The following is a 15336-nucleotide window of genomic DNA, read 5'->3' as shown; positions in this document are numbered from 1 at the left end:
AAACGCACTTTATCTAAAGAGGTATTATCTGCCCCTGAACTGTGTTTCTCTGTTTTGCAAATAACCATAGTTTATTTGTATATTCAAACTACTACTTTCTCACCCATTTATATGCCCGTCTTCAAGGCTTACCTGTAATCTTAAGTGCTTTTCTTAGATAACTTTAATTCCCACTGTTGAGTTCTTCTTGGTTTGGCAAGCAGCACTATAAAAAAATTAGTAAATTCAAGAAGTCAAACTCATAAAGCTCTATCAAGTGGTGGCATCCAGCCTGGAACGCAAGTGGTCTAGCCCCCAGTCAGGACACCTGAGAGCTCTTTACATCCAAATATGTGGAACCCAGACGCTAGGGAATTCATATTCCAAAAGTTCTATCTACACCTGAGTCTCAATTCTTACCCTGCTCGGTACACAATGCAGAACTAGGTTCTGCAAGTTCCCTTCCCGGGGAAGTGAAGCTTCGCGATCCTCTTCACTGAGAACTCTGATAAAAGTCTCAGTAGTGATCGTTCTCGCTCGCCTCCATTGTAGCTCGTACAGATCTCAGCTGACAGGTACAACTACCTCATCCGCCGCTGCAGGGAAGCAGTGACGTCACGGCTAGAATGAACCGACCCCGTTTTTCGGGCTTTGCAGACCTCGGAGCCCCGAAGGCCGAGAGAGAATGAGTGGGAGGTGGGAGACCACGGCGCCTTCGGTCCGGGCGCGGAGCCCTGCGCCGCAAACCAGGTTGCCCGGCGGCCCCTCGTGCCGAATCTTGCACCCGCCGGCCCCGACTCAGCCTGGAGGCAAGAAAGTGGGTGTGTGCGTGGGGGGCGGCCAAACTTCCTGTCCCGCGCTCGGGCTGCTTCCGGCAGGAGCCGGAAGACGCTGTGTGTGGACGGAATTCGGGACCGATTGACCCACGGGCGGCTGCAGGGGACGTAAGGTGAGCTCCAGGGCGGGCCGGACCACACTTGCTGGGCTAGGTGGTACCCGAAAAAGAGGGAACCAATACCAACTCCTCGGGGGCTCGGGCCCAGGGCGCCCTCAGGGAGGACTGGGAAACCGCCCCCCTGAGGCACCCCTGCGGGACCTGGCGGGCCCGGGAGCGGCCGGTCTGAAGCCCCACGTTTTGGACTCTTCCCCTCGCGGGGTTTTGGGACCGATGTTTCGGCTCCTTTGCTTGGTTTTGGGGGCCGGGGCGTGGGAACAAGACCGTCCTGAGAAAGCCGGAGTCAGCGAGTCCCGTGGGCGGGGGCTCCCGGACTGCCCCGGCAGCCGGGGCCTGCCCGCGGACCTTGGGCCCGACACTAAGGCCGTCGCACTGGGGAAATGTGATGCCAAAGGGACTCTGCTCTAGATATTTCATCCCGAGCTGCCTCTTCTTTCATATATCCCCTTACTTTCTGGGTCTGGAAGAAGGAAGGCTGCCGACTTAGAGGGGCTGGACTGCGGGTTTCTGCTTCGCCTGTCATTTCAAGGCAGGGCAGGGGTGTGGGCTGTGTGTACAGCTTGTATGCATTTCGCAGGTTGAAGTTATCCTCTGTAGTTTCTTCAAATAACAGATAAAATTAGTTTATTAAAGTTTGTGTCACTTGCTCATGAGACTCTGAAATGCATTTAGGCACTATTTGGAGGTTAAATACTATTAACGTGGGACCTAAGAATTTGCACTTCTTCCTCACTTTGGCAAAAAGTCAATGCAGCATATTTTCAAAGAGACTAAAAAAACATTTTGAAATAAAGTCAGGGACATTTTGTTGTTAAAGAAGAAATTCCACTTTGTGTTATTTTAGTGTGGACAGTCAACTAAACTAGCAGATTTAGGTTCTAGTTTTTAAAGTTATACATCGAAGTAGATGCCTAATTTTTTGCAAGTTATATAATCTCTAGCTTTTGTCTTTTTCTTTTTTCTCTGTAAATTAAAGAGCTTACCTATTTATTCAGCAAATATTTCCTGAGTGTTTACTTTGTACACAGCATCGTCCTAGGTTAATGGAAGAAGGGTGAATAAACTCAAACCTAACCAATGAGAAAAATTTCCATGTAGACAACTAACACCCAAAGGAAAATGAAATAATTGCTAAAAGAGGGGTTAAACTGTTTTGTGAAAACACCGAGGTAAGGACAGATTTGTTCTGACTGGAGGAAAAGGATCAGAGAGTCTTAATGGATGAGATGGCGTTTGAGTTGAATTTTAAAGGCGGGGAAGGATTTCACAAGATCAGATCTAGATTGGGGGTGTTTATTACTGATTGAAGAACTAGCCCAAGCAAAGACCTTGAGCACTGACAAAGGTTATGTATTCATTTAATAGCAAATTTAGTGTGGCCTGGAGTAAATAGTTTATTAAGGAATAGAGTGGATGCTGGTGTTTGAAGACATGTAGAATATTTAAAATGCCATGCTTAGGTGTTTGACTACTGAGGCACTGAATTTTGAGTAAGGGGAATAATACAAACATTTCTATGTTTTGGAAAGGTAACTCGAGTGGCTGCATAAAAGATGGATTGAAAAGGGGAATTTTAAGGGCTGGGTGGCCAGATAGAAGCCTATTTTAATACTGTAATTGAAAGATAATGAGAAACCTAAACAGGGCATTACAATAGGAATACATTTGGGGGAATCAGAACCACTGGGATTATTTCAATAGGGAAGATGAAAGGGATTGTTAAAGATCTAGAATTTGCAGCTGAGTGGGAGGAAGATTGGGCAATAATTGAAATGAATGCTACAGGAAGAAGAACAGGTTTGGTGGTGGAGATAATTTGGATTTAGTACATTGTTAGGTTGAGTTGCTGTTGGATAGCTATGTGGAGATAGTAGCAAGCAGTTAGAAACGAAAGTTTAAAGTTCAGAAGAGGTCAGGAATAGAGACAAAAATTTAGGTATCATTTGCAATGTCATTCATTTATTATACAGATATTTATTCAGTGCCTACTAGGTGCTTACATGGAACCTTGTGTGGAAGCCCTTTAAGCTCGTAGTAAAGAAAACCTTAGAGCATCACAGTCTCAGAAATGACTCTGGAAGACCTAAATTCCTTATCCTATATAGTAAAAGCCTAATATGCAAATTGACCATCACTCCAACACACAAGATGGCTGCCCCCATGTGGTCAAAGATGGCCGCCCCCATGTGGACACAAGATGGCCGCCACAAGATGGCCAGCAGGGGAGGGCAGTTGTGGGCGATCAGGCCTGCAGGGGAGGGCAGTTGGGAAGGACCAGGCCTGCAGGGGAGGGCAGTTGGGGGTGACCAGGCCTGCAGAGACGGGCAGTTGGGGGGAACCAGGCCTGTAGGGGAGAGCAGTTAGGGGTGACCAGGCTGGCAGGGGAGGGCAGTTGGAGGTTACCAGGTCTGCAGGGGAGGGCACTTGGGGGTGACCAGGCTGGTAGGGGAGGGCAGTTAGGGGTGACCAGGCCGGCAAGGGAGGGCAGTTAGGGGCAATCGGGCCAGCAGGGGAGCAGTTAGGCGTCGATTAGGCTGGCAGGGGAGTGGTTAGGGGGTGATCAGGCTGGCAGGCAGAAGTGGTTAGGGGCAATCAGGCAGGCAGGTAGGTGAGCGGTTGGGAGCCAGCTCACCTACCTGCCTGCCTGATTGTGAGAGGGATGTCTGACTGCCCGTTTAAACGGGCAGACATCCCTTGAAGGGGTCCCAGATTGGAGAGGGTGCAGGCTGGGCTGAGGGACACCCCCCCCCCACCCCCCATGCATGAATTTCATGCACCGGGCCTCTAGTGACTTACATAAAGTACTATGCCAGGTGCTGGGAAATATAGTAATGAACAAGACTAGTTCTTTCCCTTGCTTATGGAGCCTGCAATTTATGGATAGCCAGACAAAAAAATAAATACTGTATAAAAACGAAAGAATTAGAAATTGTGATTAGTGAAGATGGTAGAGGGAGTATGGCGAACCTTCTTTGAGTAAGGTATCAGGGAAAGCCTTTCTAAATGAGTTAACAGTTAAACTGAACTCTGAAGGATTAAAACAAACAAAGAAGGAGCTAACCAATGGAAGAGAAAGGTAAAAGCATTCCTAGGGAGAGCAAAGGTCATGTGCAAATCCATAATATAATAAAGAGCTTAATGTGTTCTAGGAGCTAAGGGGAGCTTCTTCTGGCTGGGACTTGGTGAGCAAGTAAAGGAGGGTGGCTCTGGAGGGTGGAGACGCAGGAATGGCTCACATATGTTTTTACAGGCCAGAATAAGGAGTTTGGATTTTGTCTAGACACATTGGAAAGCTTAGAGAAGAGTTTCAACAGGGAAGTGTATCTATAATAGGATTCACATTTCAAGATGATAATTATTGCTGTGAAGAGAACAGAATGGAGGGTGGCAAGAATAGAAGCAGGAAGACCAGTTAGGAGACAGTAACAGTGCTTTAGGGCAAGAGGTGATGGTGGCCTGGAGTAGGGTGGTAGCAGTAGAGAAAGAAGTAGGTGGATTTGCTATATTTCCTCTTTTGGAGATAGAATCAATAGGACTTGCAGCTAGATTGAGTATTGGGAGCAAAAGAAATAAAGATTACTCCTAAATGACATAAATAGTGGTCCTTGAGTAGAGGGTTGTGGTGAGAGGCGCTGGTAGGGAATGATGGGAAACAGGCTTGAGAGAGAATTTGTTTTGAACATGTTAAAATTGAGATATTGAGTTAAAATGTTAAGTAGAGATGTATATACAAGTCTGCAGCTCAGAGGAGATATCTGGGCTACAGATAAAAATTTTGGAGACCTTATGATTTAAAGCCAAGGAACTGGATGAATTCACAAGAGGGAGAGAGTATAGCAAGAAAAACGGATCTGAAACCTATCCTGAGGAACATTAACATTTAGGGGCTGAGTGGAGGAGGAGTATAGGAGTTATCAAAGGAGATTAGAGAGATGGCCAATAAGGTAGTAGTGAAATAAGGAACATGTATCTTGGAAGCAAAGAGAATAGTGTTTGAGAAAGGAGGCAGCGCTTTTGAGAAACAGTGCCAATCATGCCTCTTCGGTTGCAAGTGAACAATTTACTTCAGAAGAGGAATTTATAACCAGGATGTGAGCAACTCACAGGACCAGAGAAAATGTTAAAGGCCCTGACTTTATAAAGGACAGGAATATGAGCAGCCCCAGGGAGGGCTGCTAAGTGCATTACTGGAATGAATGGGCTGCTGCAGCATTTTTCAGTCCTTAGTTACTTTCAGGATTCATGTTCTGAGGAAAAGTGCCTGATTTGTTCAACATGGGTCAAGTGTCCAATAGTTGGCCAGGATAGAAAAGAATATCTTAATCTACAGTCCTGCCAAGAAGGTAATTAATGGGGAGGGGTAGATCCCCAAACAAAATGGATCCTGTCACCCAGGCAGGGGAAATGAATGCAGGACAGTCAAAAACAATAGTTGTCCATTGCAAAGGTCAAGTAAAATGTGGACAGTAAAGTGTCTATTGGATTTGGCAACATGAGGATCATGGGTTATCTTTACAATAGAGGTTTTGGTGAATTGATGGGGTTGGGTAATGATTGGAGATGAGAAAGTAGAGACAACTCTTGATGAATTTAGCTTGTAGAGAATTAGGATTGTAGAGAAGTGGGGATGTGAATGGAATACGGTTCAAGGCTATAGGAATGGAGCACCCAGAAGATCCTGGGAAGAGAAAGGGGAAGGCCTAGGGTGAATCCTATGGTTTTAAAACTCATTCTGGCTTCACAATTCTATATTCCAAATTTCTCTCGTTAGTACCTGTTACCACTTTATCATTAGAATTTAATCAACTCCCATAATGTGCTAGGTATGATATAGAAAGTTAACCTCGTTTTCCTGTTCCCAGCACTACCATGTTATACCAAAATTTAAACTGCTCTTTTAAAATAAATTTTAATTTTTGGTCTTTGTAATTTACTAATATCAGTAGAATTTTTGTTTTCATTTTTTAATGATAACTGACTTGTCTGGGTCTATATCTGTGGTCAGGCACAGGTGGTGATGGAGGGAGCTGAGAAGCAGATTGGCCCATGGTCAGACTAGTCCTTCAGGTTGAAATCATGTGCTTTATTTTAGCCTTTGTATGAATGGTGACCAGTTGAGGGGAGCACAATGTTTCTCAATTTCTTTTTTCCTCTACCCACCCACCTTCCACTTCTTTCTAAAACTGGGTCAAGATCAAAGCATTGTTGACCTTCCTCAAGTTAGAGCAGTACTGGTATTCTGGGCTTTGATTTCTAGGGTGGAATTACTTTGCCTTTTATTTTTATTTACTTTGTATCCTCACTTGAGGATATGTTCTTATTGATTGTAGAGAAAGAAAGGGAGGGAGAGAGAAAGAAACATCGATGTGATCAGTTGCCTCCTGTACGCATTCGGACCAGGGATCAAACCTGAAACCTAGGTATATGCCTTGACTGGGAATTGACCTTTTGGTGTTCTGGACAACACTAACCCACTGAGATACCCAGGGTCACTTTGCTTTTTAGAGGTTAACACAATGATGTTCAATGTCTTTTATGAGGCAAAGTAGTAAAAGCCCCTGGTCATCTTTCCCTTGGAGATACACTCCCTTCTGCATAGCAATCAGGACTGAGACAGGAGACTTTTATCATCTGTGTTCCCCTGTTGCTTGCTTACTTTGGATTGGTTTTCTCTCCCAGTATGTGAGAGGTCTGCATTGATTGGGGTTTGGGACCAAAAACTTCTTTTTGTTGCTGGTCATTTGCCTAGTTTGTAATATTTTCCTCTGCAGAACTCACAGGGAGGGCCTGAAGATAAGGTTCAAGTAATCTATTTCACCAAAACTCCAACAATAATAATGGCTGATTGTAACACACACACACACACATTTACATTGAGTTCAGAGGAAGGTAGAGGGAGAGAGAGAGAGAGAAATTTCAATGATGAGAGAGAATCATTGATTGGCTGCCTCCTGCACACCCCCTACTGGGGATGGAGCCCACAACTCCGGGCATGTGCCTTGACTGAGAATCGAACTGTAACCTTCTGGCTCATAGGTTGCTGCTCAACCACTGAGCCACATTGGCTGGGATTAATATTTATTAAAAGCAGGTTTATATCTATGGGTTTACACTTTGTATGTGATGCTATCCTATATAATAAAACGCTAATATGCAAATTGTCCCCGTGGGCGGGAGTTTGACCGACGGGGAGTTAGACATGTGCTGACCACCAGGGAGTGGTGCGGAACCTGGCGGGTGTTGACGACTCAGCGCTGGCAGTGGGTGGCAGTGGAGGCACTGCTGGCCCCAATGGGCTCTGTCAAGAGTGGGACTGCGGCCCTGGCCCGTTTGGCTCGGTAGATAGAGCGTCGGCCTGCGGACTGAAGGGTCCCAGGTTCTTGGTTGCGGGCATATTCCCAGTAGGGAGCGTGCAGGAGGCAGCTGATCGATGTTTCTCTCTTATCGATGTTTCTAATATCTCTCTCCCTTCCTCTCTGTAAAAAATTGATAAAATATATTTTTTTAAAAAAAAGAGTGGGACTGCAGCAGGATGGTGGAGCAGGTGGCGCCAGGCCAAGGCAGGTGCGAGCGGGGACTCTGGTCGCCCCGCAGATGGCGACCAGTGGCATGGGGGATGGGGCCAGCAAGCAGGCGGCACCAGGCCAAGGCGGGTTCGAGAGGGGGAGGCCCCTGATTGTCCCGCCAGTCGCTCCACAGATGGTGACCAGCCGCGGCAGGGTGGGGGAGGTGTGGGTCGGCAAGCGGGCGGCACCAGGCCAAGGCAGGTGCGAGCGGGGGCCCTGATTGCCCCGCCGGTCACCCCACAGATTGGCCCTGATCACCGGCCAGGCCTAGGGACCCTACCCATGCATGAATTTTGTGCATTGCGTCTGTAGTGTTTAACGTATGTATTTTAGACATTTTGAAGTTACTTTAATACAGTGTTTTTCAATCTGTGGGATGTAACCTGTTAGCAGCTTGTGAGATCAGTTTATTGGGTCTCATCATTAAAAATTTTTTTTCAGAGTGCATGAGAGTAGTGTAGTGTAGGTTAATATTGTTTCATGAAACTATGTTATCTGTGTGTGTTTAGTTTATTGAGTTATGATGGAAAATGTATCTTACTGTGGGTTGCAGTCTCTAGGAAATTTGGACTCAGTAATAAAAGGCAGAGTTCTTATTCTTAACCTTTTATGTATACTAAACATTTGATAGACTTACTTGTTTCTTAAGCACCTATTCAGAAGTTTATTTCTGAAGAATTTTATAATCATTTCTATTGACTGATATAAAAATAATCCTAGGGTTGATCTGTTTCATTTCTATATTTCAGATGAGTTTCCTGAGGCCAAGAAGATGAGTAGCTTGCCCAGGTCTCAACCTAGTCAGAGGCAGAATTAAGATTCCTGCTTTAGAGACCTTGCATTTTTTTTTAAACATATCTCAGCTTCTTTATTTAATTTGTTTAGCTACTTAGTGTTAATGCATAATTTGTTCAATGATGTTGGGTGTATTGCAGAAAAAGAATGCAGCTTATCAAATTTTAGTCCCCAGGATTTGTTTATTTGGCTAAAAACAGAAGGAGAGTTGTTCTCAGGATGGTCCTGATCATAGAGATTGCTGTTGTCCTAAATCTACTTTGCTGTTGTTAAGAATTCTCTAATTCTTTTTAAGCCTTATTTTTTGCTTTGGTTCATTGCAGAGGTTTTTTTGTCTGCATTCTTTTTAATCTCTAGGCTGACTACAGGCTAACATTCAATTATAGCAGTGGCAGGGTCAGTGGATTTCTAAAAAATATAATATATATGCTGGACCATTTTTTTTTAAGCAGTCTAATATGCTTTGCTGGCCATGCACACAGTAAAAGGGGAGAGGGAAATAGGATCTAAACAGTACTACTTTGACCAATTTCTGAGATCCGTTTGTTTTGTTGTAAAGTCTTAATCTAGAGCCAAGATTCCTTATGATTTGTGGAAAATATGATTCGATGAGCCTGGCGTTGGTTGCTGATAGTTAAATGTTGTTGTCTCTTCCATTATTTATGGAGCTAAATTAGTACATTTTCTATTTTAAAGGAAATAAAGATATACATTTTGCCTGTCCACCAGCTACAAAGTAAAAATGAACAAATATTACTGTCCACATTAAAAAACTTTGGATGATTTAGGTGACTGCTGTGTATATTGCATTTTTAATCTCTTATCTTAATTAATAGCATAAGAAAGCCAGGGAAGAAATTTCCTCTGATACCCATACTTTTTCTGAAAATAGCTTCCCTTTGAGTAAGAGCAGTGCCTTTCACTTCAGTGTCATATAAATTGCATTTAAAGGAAAAACATTGCATTGGGACCCTCCCTCCCCCCAATACTGGCAAATTATTTTTATTTTAAATATACTCAAACATAAAACTAGATAATTCTTATACCTCCTATTCTGAGCCTTTAATAGCTCTCAATCAACTGCAACATCAAAACAAATTTACAAATTAATAATAGTAGTGCCACGATAGTGGATTTCTAAAATGTATATGCTAAACAAAGATTATTTTCTTTAAGCAATCTAATATGTTTTGATGGCCATGGGGAACCATGTACATCATAAAATTTAGATTATCAAGATTATGTCAGTTGTTGCCATGGATTTATATCTTCATGAATAAGTATACAGATGTAAGCAAAACCATACAACAAGAAAATTCAAATTAACATTCATATTATGTGGTAGAGATGTTGTTTGTTAACATGAACTACATATTTAATGTTGAGCTTAACAGTGGAAAGATTTAGCCTTGGATTCAGTAATATATTTTATTTGTTTCTAAATTTTAACTTTAGTAATACTGGTGCAGAAGATAGCATACAAAGTAGTATTTGTAATTTCAAGGCATTGTTACCCAGTTTATGATGATCAGATCTTATATTTAACCAAAGGTGACTGAGAAGTCCTTGAATACCAGTTTTAATGAGGTATTGTTTGATGACTTTGTAGAGTTAGAATTGCCTTATTCAATTAAAGATTTGCTTTGCAAGTGAAAAGATAACATAGAATGGAAGAAAGGTTGTGCAAACCATATATCTGATAAGGTCTGGATATGAACATATGCCCAGTAAGCACAGGAAAAGATGCTCAGCATCATTAGCCATCAGGTAATGTAACTCAAAACCACAGTGAGTTACTACATCATACCCACTAGGATGGCTATTATAAAGAAGGCAGATACTAACAAGAGTTGGTGAAGATGTGGAGAAATTAGATCCCCCTTATATACTACTGGTGGGATTGTAAAGTGACACAACCACTTTGGAAAACAGCCCGATATTCCTCAGGAGGTTAAACATAGTTACCAAATGACCTAGCGATTTCACTCCTAGATATGTACAGAAAAGAATGAAGACGTATGTCCATGCAAAAACTTGTACATGAATGTTCATAGCAACATCAATACTAATAATAGAGGAATATGCAAATTGTCTAGGACACCGTCACAGTAACAGTAATGACCGAACAGCAGGCTGTGTGGGGCAACCAGGCCGGCAGGGGCTTTAGTGAGGGATGACCAAACACTGAACAGCAGGCTGTGTGGGGCGACCAGGTTGGCAGGGGAGCAGTTGGGGTCAACCAGGCCAGCGGGGGGGGGGGGCAGTTGGGGGTGACCAGGCCGGCAGAGGAGGGCAGTTGGGGGCGACGAGGCTGGCGGGGGGGGGGGGCAGTTAGGGGCAATCAGGCAGGCAGGCAGGTGAGCGGTTAAGAGCCAGCAGTCCCGGATTGTGAGAGGGATGTCCAACTGCTGGGGCTCAGGCCTAAATCAGCAGTCGGACTACCCCTGAGGGGTCCTGGATTAGAGAGGGTGCAGCTGGGCTGAGGGGGACCCCGCCACCTGCATGAATTTCGTGCACCAGACCTCTAGTTATGCATAATAGCCAAACTGGGGAAACAACTGAATTGTGGAAACAACCCAAATGTCCATCAATTTAATAAATAAAATGTATATCCATACAGTAGAATAGTATTTGGCTACAAAAAGAAATGGTGTATCAATACATGCTACATACAATAAGGATAAACCTTGGAAACTTCATGCTAAGTGAAAGCAGCCAGGCACAAAAGATCACATATGTAATTCTATTTATAAAAATGTCTAGAGTAGGTAAATCCATACAGGCAGCAAATAGATTAGTAGTTGCCTAAACCTGCTCAGTGAAGGGTTTGGGAGAAAATGGGTACAGGCTTTCTTTTTTTGGGATGACAAAAATGTTATAAAATTGATTGTGGTTATGTTTGCACAACTGTGACTATACTAAAAACAATGTACTTGTCCTCTTTAAATAAGTGAATTGTATGGTATGTGAATTATATCTCAGTGAAGCTGTTATTTTAAAAAATTTGCATTGCAGTGTTTGAAATCTGTTACATGGGTAACTGGAATTAGGAATAGAATTGAATTGAATTTGCCATCAACACTTAGCTGGTGCTGTGTTAAAGATGAGATCCACACAGTATATTTACTATGGTACTGAGTGCTCCAATATAGATTCTTTTGAGGTCATCCTGCCTATTGTACTGCATCCGACTATTCTCTCTTTTGTTTACACAGCACACATAACAAACCACAAATTTGGATACCAAAATTGTATGGCAGTTCTCAGTAATAATACAGATACCCATTTGTTCCAGAAAGTGATTGTTCTAATTTTTAAGATTATCATTGCAATGAAAAAAAAATATAAGGGTGTCATAGATAACTATGGATTGAGAAATGATGATGTAGAGGTGGTCCTTAAACTATAAGAGAAGTGGCAGCTTCCTTCTCTAAGTTATTATTTCTGCTTTGCAAAAGTGTTTAAGATCTGCTATATCTGATTTTTCCCTTGTTCAGGGCACATATTCTTACCCTTTATTTTTCATTAGGTAAGGAAACAGAAACGCATCCGTGGAGCCAGCACCATTAGTTTCTTTAAAAAAAAAAAATCGAACAAATATAAAGACAGTAAATAATTGTCTAGTTTCTTAGAGATTTACAATCCTGGAATCTCAAAATTGGAATTAGGTTATTAAGAATAACCTAAACAAACATTTGGTAATTTCTTGGCTTCTTGAGATGAGCTGGAATTGGGAAAAGAGAATTCTTAAACCCTGGTGATTCAAGATCAAATTTGAGAGATGTAATCACTATTCATGCCACCTCCTCTATGGGTAGGAGTTTGGCTCTGCAGCTTAATAACTTGGACAAGTGATATAGTGAGCCTTGGTTCCTTTTCAATGTAAAAGAGGGATGGATTAGCCACATTGAGCTATTATAGTACTTGAATAAAAAAAATGTGTGTGAAAGGAAAAGTTGGAGATTTATGCTACTTTATGTGGGAAACTTAACATTTTACTTACATCTTGTAAATATTTTTTTAATGATGAAAAATACAGATTTCTGGCAGCTAACAAAAGGGAGAGGAAGGAACTATCAGGGCAGTAACACTTATTCAGGTACATCTAAATGCTCTTTTTGTAGAGTAAATCTTTCTAACTTTTCACTTTACCTTGGTATTAATTGAAAGCTCTCATCTGGAGTACATTTTACACTGTATGATCACTTTGAATATAGTAGTGCTCCCAATTTTAACAATAATTGTACAAAATAAAGTGAGTTCACTCTGCCAAAATCCCAGGGGAAAAATTAAGCTATAAGAAAGTAAGAATTTATATTATGGGGAGAAAACAGCTGCATCAGGGTCCTGAGAGTACTACTTTGGGAAAATATTATTCAAATTTTGACTGACTCTGTAAATATTTTTAGAAAAATTGGGAAATTGAGAAAATAGTCACACCAGCCTACCACCCAATTAACTATCACAGCTGTGTGAATTTCCTTTCACTTTTTTTATGCTTACCTTAACTAGTTTTAATATTGTCAAGTGTGTAATTTCATATTTTACTTTTTGTTCTTTTTTTAAAAAAAATATATTTCTTTATTGATTTCAGAGAGGAAGGAAGAGTTAGAGAGAGAGAGAGAAACATCAATGATAAGAGAGGATCATTGATTGGCTGCCTCCTGCATGCCCCCTACTGGGGATCGAGCCTGAAACCCAGGTACATGCCCTTGGCCAGAATCGAACCTGGGACCCTTCAGTCTGCAGGCCGATGCTCTATCCACTGAGCCAAACTGGCCAGGGCTCATATTTTGTTTTTGTAATTTTACCAACATTTTCTAATTATTGGGTATAATTTAATCAACACTCCTAAATTGTTGGGTATATGCATGTATTTATTTATATGTTGTTTGAAGTTTTTTATTATCACGGATGATAAGATGAAATTCTTTGGACGTATAGCTTTTCTCATATTTAAGAACTTTCGTTAGAATAGATTAGTAGAAATAGAATTTCTACATCAGAGTAAAACTTTTTATGGGTTTTGATACCTACTGGGTTTGTTCTATTTTAAAACAATTGTTTTAGGACGAATTCTTTATTGCTTGCTGTGGATGTACCAGGGTGGGAAATAGTGGAAAAGGACATGCAACTTATGGTTATTACAATAGATAAAGTCTTTGTTTATTGAGCTGCATTTTTCCTCTGCTCTTAATCTCTCTCTCTCTCTTTTCCTTATTTTAGGCTAAATTGATTACCCACCCAGCACAGCATCTTACAGGAAAAGTATAGCATGTCCTAGAGGAATATGAGCATGAACAGGAAGGTGTCATTGACTTTGAATTAAAAATTTAACTTGTCCCCTGAACAGCTACAGGATTTGGAAGCTGAATCAATGTTATCAGATGAGTTAGAATCCAAACCAGAGGTGAGCCAAATCAGCTTGTTTTTTTGGTGGACTGTATTCCCAAGGTTGTCCTTATTTAGTTTGGGGGTCAACAGACTTTTTCTGAAAAGGGCAAGATAGTAAAATTTTAGTCTTTGGGGGCCATATTGTTTTGATTGTAACTACTAGTTTATTATTTTTCTCTTACTAAGTACTTTTTCAAAGATTTAAGAATTCCGTTTTTACCTCTTATGACTTTTAATATTTATTATTTAATAAGTATAAAGTTATACATCTAGATAATTATATGATAAAATTTTATATTTAATATATGGCATATATGGGTAATGTGTGTATACATATGTAAATATTTACTACCACAAACCATTCTTTTATTAATTTTGCATATATCTGAAAGTATTTTCTTTCTAAATGTAATTGGAGGACTTAAACTTCTTTTAAAAGAATTTTTATTGATTTTTAGAGAGGGAGGAAAGGAGAGGGAGAGAGAAACATCAATATGAGTGCAACGTCAATCGACTGCCTCCCACATGTGGTCTAACCAGGGATCAAATCCACAACCTAGGTATGTACTCCAACCAGGACTCAAACCTGCTACCTTTTGGTGTATGGGACGATGCTCCAACCAACTGAGCCACACTGGCCAGGGCAACAGGCAACTTTTTTTTAAATATCTTTTTATTGATTTTAGAGAGAGAGGGAGAGAGAGAAACATTGATCTCCTGCCTCCTGCATGCCCCCTACTGGGGATCAAGCCTGCAACCTGAGCATTTACCCTGACCAGGAGTTGACCCAGCAGCCTTTCGGTGCATGGGATGGTCCTCAACCAACTGAGCTAAACCAGCCAAGACAACATTTAAAATTTTTATTTATTTTTCTCATTTTAATTTAAATATATCTGTGTTACATAATGAAAAGTCACTGAATTTGGAATCAAATTACTTAAGTTTGAAGACTGACACTGCTTCTAACCAGTCTTATGACCTTAGAAAAGTCATCCAGTGTCTTCAACTTGATTCCTTATCTTTAAAATACATGTTCAAGCTTACTGATTTATAGTGAGGCTTAAAAGAGCCAATACACAGAAAAGTGCTTTATAAAATGTAATCGGTACAATGTGGTTGAGTTTTTAATAGCCATCATTTAAAAATATAATTATTTTTATCATTTCTTTGTTTGGTGGAAGATGACAGAGGTTAAATTAATTACATAATTTAGCCTTTCTCCAGAACAGATGACTTGATAAAAATAACTTTAAATTTTATTTGTTGTTAATTTAGTTTTACAATGAATATGGCTGAGACTAGTGAGCAATTAAGACTTAATTACATCATCACCTTTTGGGAAATTCAGGTGTTTATATCCATTCCTAACAACTTGTATATCTTTATGTTGTTTCCCCTCCCCCAACCCCTAGCTCCTGGTACAGTTTGTTCAGAATACATCCATCCCATTGGGACAGGGGCTAGTAGAATCAGAAGCTAAAGACATTACTTGCTTGTCCCTCCTTCCAGTGACTGAGGCCTCAGAATGCAGTCGGCTAATGTTACCAGGTAAAAATTAAGAACACCACAGTTAAGATAAATGAGTCCTAAGAGCTTAGCCTACCCTATGGTACTGGTGGAATGGATTAACTGATTTTGTAACAGACT

General features: G+C 41.2%; 1 protein-coding gene across 2 annotated transcripts in view; it reads left to right on the top strand.

Annotated features, from left to right (window-relative positions):
* Positions 1–850: 850 nt before the first annotated feature.
* Positions 851–15336, top strand: part of ZNF410 (zinc finger protein 410) — a 43754-nt gene continuing 29268 nt past the window's right edge. Inside the window, exons 1-3 of one of the 2 annotated variants that reach the window (XR_013960462.1) lie at positions 851–928; positions 13522–13705; positions 15102–15237. Coding sequence is in view for 1 of the 2 variants with exons in the window: in XM_080665833.1 (XP_080521959.1) it covers positions 13673–13705; positions 15102–15237 (169 nt within the window). In the remaining variant the exon portion in view is untranslated. The remainder of the gene's footprint in view (positions 929–13521; positions 13706–15101; positions 15238–15336) is intronic. The other variant, XM_080665833.1, reaches the window with a different exon arrangement.

The sequence above is a fragment of the Plecotus auritus genome, assembly GCF_963455305.1.
Source record: "Plecotus auritus genome assembly, chromosome: 1".
Classification (NCBI taxonomy): domain Eukaryota; kingdom Metazoa; phylum Chordata; class Mammalia; order Chiroptera; family Vespertilionidae; genus Plecotus; species Plecotus auritus.
This window is presented reverse-complemented; position numbering and strand designations above follow the sequence as displayed.